Source organism: Staurois parvus, unplaced genomic scaffold (assembly GCF_062004578.1).
Source record: "Staurois parvus isolate SC_StPar_1 unplaced genomic scaffold, SC_StPar_1.0 ptg000953l, whole genome shotgun sequence".
NCBI lineage: Eukaryota > Metazoa > Chordata > Amphibia > Anura > Ranidae > Staurois > Staurois parvus.
This window is the reverse complement of record NW_028318749.1, coordinates 7,501-13,065: the sequence shown is the minus strand read 5'-3', so window position 1 is coordinate 13,065 and position 5,565 is coordinate 7,501. Positions and strand designations below refer to the sequence as shown.

Below are 5,565 nucleotides of genomic sequence, written 5' to 3'. Positions count from 1 at the left end.
ACTGTGATTGAAGTGCAGTAGTAAATGATTCTGGGCACCACCATAATTCTGCCATAGCCTGAACTAGCCACCAAGGAGAGGCATACAAGGAGGGCTAAGCAGTCAGTCATCTCCAAACAAGACCATTTGTCTTCTAAACACACAGATGAGAGTCAGTATAAAATTGTAAAGTACAGTATGTACTATTTGTTTGCTGCAGAACAGACTTGAGTATTTACTGACCATGCAGGTAAGTGCACATTTTTTCATTGAAGCCACCATCTCAGTTTTGGCTGGGATTCTCAGCCATGTACAGCACATATCAAAATCATTTTCCAGCACTTAAAAAAAATGTTTTCACATAGTGCTTTATGAAAAAACGTATTTAATAGATTTATAATTTAAATAACTTAGATTGGAAAAAAACAAAAGCAGGCTTTAAAAAACAAAACAAAAATGGGGAAAAAAGGATATGGATGTAATTGCTCCCCAAACTTTCTTCAGCGGCCCCTCCCACCTGGTCTAAAGTTCTTGTACATAATTTGACCTGAATACTTCCCTGCCCCTTTGGGTAAATGTTTATTTTTTTCCAACTTAAAGTCGCCTCAAGGCTCTTTTTTTGTCTGTTTTCTTTTTTGCTGCAAGTTTCTTGTCTCGGTCTCCAGCATGTTTCTTGGCCATGGGTCCATCGCCAAGAGCACCTGTTGCTGATGCAGAGGAGCAGGGGTCCGTAGGATCCTTGCCCCTTAAGGATGAGTTCTGTGCATGAATTTCTGTCATGAGTCTTGCACGGGATGCGTATTCTTCATAGTTCTCCAGTAAGAGACGACCAGCCTCTTCGTTCAATGCCGACTCTGGGTTTGGGTGAATCAACAAACACTTTATTGTCTTAAGAGAAAAAAAAATACATACAAACATTAGTGAAAGAAGCCTTCAAAAGTTTAACAAAAAATACAAGTTCTTTTAAATACAAAAACCTTTATTTGAGGCAAAAAGCTATCTGAAAGACTCAAAGTGAAACATCACCTAAAAAGGGAAGTTTCGTTTACCTTTCTTCACACCTACTTATAGTAAGCCTTTTGGGGGAGTAATGCAGGCCATACATGGGTTGAATTCCGAACACTTTTTCGCCCGAAAATCGAAAACATCATTCACTCGGTAATCCGATGGCGTCATGATTTTGAAAATCGGCCAACCAAGTCATAAAGTTCACCCCATATAACAGGTGAAACTTCTGCTCCTTCCAGGTCATGGCTCATGCGCATATTCTTTTCGGAAAAACAAGTGTATGATTTGACCATTGAGTCGAAAATCGGTAGTTTTTCACAAATTTTCCAACATGCCTGATCACCAAAAAGGGGGAAGAACCACGAAAATCATCCGGTGCCATTGATTCACTAACAGAAAATCGGCCGATTATTCTTAGGTCCGATTTTTGGACGAAAAAACGGTCGAATTTTGACCCATGTATGGCCGGGCATGGATTTGACCTGTACCTGCTTTTCACTCCCGCTGGGATCGCCTAGACAACCTGGCCAGAAGTTGCTCCCTTCCTTCCCCGACAACCTCCTAGGACATGTTACAGGTACCAGGAGGCTCTGGGGCCATTCACAAAGCACATCACAGCTCAGGAATGTGCAGTGGGAAGCAAGCTGTGAAGCTGCAGGTAGTCAGCCAGTTTCCCACATTCAACATGGAGATGCCGGGGATCCAAAGACAGATTAGCAACTGGCCTAGGTGAGGACAGTGCCGGATGCCTAGACTGGTAAGTTTTGTTTTCTTTTAAAGTCAGAAGCTACAAATAATGTATACTTTTAATACCACCTAATAAGCATTAACACATTAATGTAATCCCCTAAGTTTTCAATCTTTTCAAATTTGAAGAAAAAAAAAAAAAACACATCTATAAAAGGCCTTTGTTTAGGTACTTCATGGGGTGACAACTATTTTCTGATTCTGCTCAGACACTGTCATATGTACCTCTAATGGAGACTGAAAAAGGGTGTGCCAACACACTGCGTAGGAGTTTTCCCCCGCAGGGAAAAATGAGAGGTGCCTCTGCAATCTCCTGGCTTACATCTCATTCAACTAATCTGCAAGACACTAACAAGGAAAAAAGTATTCCCCAACCTCTAGGTTCTTGCTCTAAGTCATTGGCTTCACTTAACGACTGGATCCTTAGGGTTCATTAACACCTGCAACTAGAGCCAGACAGCAGATTTCTATAGCAAGAACCTGCATTCACCTGAGATTCCAAGTGTAATCTGCAAACAGCTGCAGACAGAAAGCCTATACAAAGCAATGAAAGGCTAAATAGAGCCTCGGCTGTCCATATGTATGCACACAATCAATTACCTGACATTAGGGGCAGATCTGCCATGAACAGAATGCACCCAAGGCCGATCTGCCACTAGTCACAAGTAACCATCAGATATCCAAATATAGTTGTCCAGCCCTAATCGTAAGTATGAATGAGCCCTTAAAGTCAAACCAGCAGCCAGTGGCAGCTCCCTTTCTATCTCAATAGCTTCCTTTAAACTGGCCATCCCAACACTGGGGGGTTTTGGGGAATTTGAGAATAGACCATTCCAAGACTGGGTTGACAGCACCAGCTTTGGCAACTTGGCTTCTCAGGCTAGGTGCACGCCGCCTGCACTGGAAATCGCAACCGTACTGGGAACCGAGGTTCCCATGTGGGCTTCATTTTCAGAAGAAGTGCAGGGACGTCTTCCCTGCATATCCCCGGGCACAGGAGTCCATTCAAATGAATGGGCTCTCATGTCTGCGCAATACGCGCCCCGCAGGAACGCGGATATGTGAACCAGGGGTAAGAGCTGGATCTGGACAGGTGACTACAAACTGGAGTTACTGCTCTCCTCAGTCACCAATCGTACTCCAACTTTCAGGGCAGGTCTGATGCTGATTGAGCAAATCAAGCAATAACACTGTGCACAAGGCCCACAATTATGGCTACATTACCCAATACAAATCACATATTAGGATATGAGAGGAGAAATAATAGGATACTCGTTTATAGTTTATTGTTTAAGCCACTAGAATTTTGACTTTAAAAATAAACTGCTGTCATTTGAAATATACAGTTGTGCCACTCATGTCCTGTACACACTGTTCACTTAAAAGTTATAACTTACCTAGTTTTTTTACCAACTTGCGCTGCTTTCACACAGATCCATTTTTATCCACACTGATCCGTTGTGTTTAATTGCAAAATCGGAAGAAAAACCTGTGACCATGTATTCTTATGAAACTCTTGACAGTGATGCACTGCAGGTCAGGTGCATTTTTTAAAATCCTGCTTTCTGCATTTTTGGCGTGGTAAAAAACACACTTTCCCATTGAAAGATAGAAAATGCAGCCAAAACTTAACAAAAATGCACCTGTACATTTTTGAGTCACTTCCTGTAGAAAACATGGCAAAAACACAACAAAAACACATATGTATTTTTGCTAGGATCAGTGTGAAAGTATCCTTAGAGTTCTACATTTGTTGTTCGCATTTATTTACAGGCATGTACAGACTCCCTCTTAAAGCAGAGCTCCACCCAAAAGTGGAAGTTGCGCTTTAAGGACTTCTCCCCTGCTCCCCATTAAGGACTGGCACCTCTGGGGGGCGGGGGGTTCCCAGAAGACTACAGAACCATTCATGAAGCACAGTGCTACTCGCGCATGTGCAGTGGGTACCCGGCTGTGAAGCCGCAAGCTATCATAGCCGGGTGCCCACACTGAAGATGCCAGCCTCCTGGAATCCAGGACGGCCAGTGAAACAGGCTGGTAACAGGTAAGTGGCCATTTTTTAAGTCAGCAGCTACAGTTTTTGCAGTTTGATGCTGTGATCACTATGCTACATGATCAGTGTCAACAAAGCTGTTATGAATGAACTTATTTATAACAGCTGTGTTTCCTGTTCTGTGATTGGCACACAGCTATCACACGGTACCTGGGCAAATCACAGCACCTGGACCAGATTAGGTGCAGCCAATCACAGATCACTAGTGATTACAGCTGTCCTGAATGTAACCCATTCATGACAGTTGAAAACTTTGCTGTTGCATCGATCTTCGTTGTGGTAAAAAAAAATCCCTGATCACCCCCTCATAGTACAGTGTTACTGAACTACTCTGATGAAAGCATGAAATAAAATACGAAAACATGGAAGTAAAAAAAAAGTTAATTTTTTCACTTTAAAATTTTTTAAACATACTGTCAACAGTCAGTGTCCCTGATCATCACCACACAAATCAAATGCTGACGCTGTACTGCACTGGTGACAGTATGTATAAAACTAAATTTTATTCAAGTTCTTCATTTTCAAAAAAATTGTGACACAAAAATTACTATTAAAAAAACTCACCATACCTCTTCCTAAATGTCTCAGACTATCTACTTTCCAAAAATGGCTAATTCGGGGTGAATTTGTACTGTTTTGACATCTTAGGGCCTCACGAATTGAGAAAGGATGTCAGTATATCAGAACTGATCAATTTTCATATATATCATAGTTTGCAGACACTATAACTGTCAAACAAAATAATTAATAAGCACTTGTTGGGATGTAGCAGAATACATTTTGGCCTAAATTTATAATAAAATTTAATTTTATTGGATAGGTTTTATATCCCTTGCAACTGTTTTCTGCCATTGGGGTATTTCCCTAAGCCGCAGGGTGGAAAACAGGGTAAAGCGTGTCCATGAAGGACTATGCAGCAACCCTGGTGTAGACCATCCTGTGGCAAAAGGAAGCGACTGCAGATTGCAAAGGGCTCTAGACGAAGTGGTGATAAAACTGCAACCTGTAGTGTGATATAAGTCTGAAGGGTAGAATTTTACCATCCAGTTTGAAAAGTTTACCATTGCACAAGTTTAAACTTAGAAGGAAAACTATTTAAAAAACCTCCAATGAATGAGGTCATAGTATGGGTAAACCTGTCTTGTCTATATCTCTGACCTTTAATCACCGTCACAGTGGGCCTACCATTGGAGAAGTAATCAGGGTCTAGGCTCCATAGGGACTGACCATGGCCCTGAACCTGTATAACACCCAGCGCCTAGCTATACAAACTGCAATAAATGCTGAAGTGAATGGCCAAGCTTTTTTCTTGCCCAGCTACTTAAACTCACCTACTCTCGTATCTCCCCCAACAAAGGCTAATCATTCTGTAGTTCCAAGAGAAGTACTGAAAGGGCAAATTAGTTGAGATAACAGGACTGCTGTGCATTTGACATAAAAAGCTGGTTTGCACTTATAACAGATATAAATATACCATTGGAAGCATATTATGAGAACAAAGCAAATATGTTAATTGTTAATTTATGTGGAACTGAACATTAAAATGAAGAAGATTTGCTATGTTATATGGAACATTTAGAAATTTTCATTCAACCTTAGTAGTATCCTCAAAATATTTCTCTTGAATTCCTGCTGAAAAATAGCAATGATTCTTGGTATGTCAGAGTACCTAGCCACTCATTCAGCCTCAAAGCTGTATATCTGCAGTGCGAGATCTAAGGTGCTACTGCCTATCACTGCTAGTCTAAGGGGATGCACATAGTAAAACATTACTGTAT

General features: G+C 41.2%; 1 protein-coding gene across 1 annotated transcript in view; it reads right to left on the bottom strand.

Annotated features, from left to right (window-relative positions):
- Nucleotides 1-344: 344 nt before the first annotated feature.
- Nucleotides 345-5,565, bottom strand: part of UBE2S (ubiquitin conjugating enzyme E2 S) — a gene marked incomplete at its 5' end in the record, with an annotated part of 6,391 nt that continues 1,170 nt past the window's right edge. Inside the window, one exon of the mRNA XM_089656992.1 lies at nucleotides 345-867. Coding sequence (XP_089513118.1) covers nucleotides 574-867 — 294 coding nt within the window. The remainder of the gene's footprint in view (nucleotides 868-5,565) is intronic.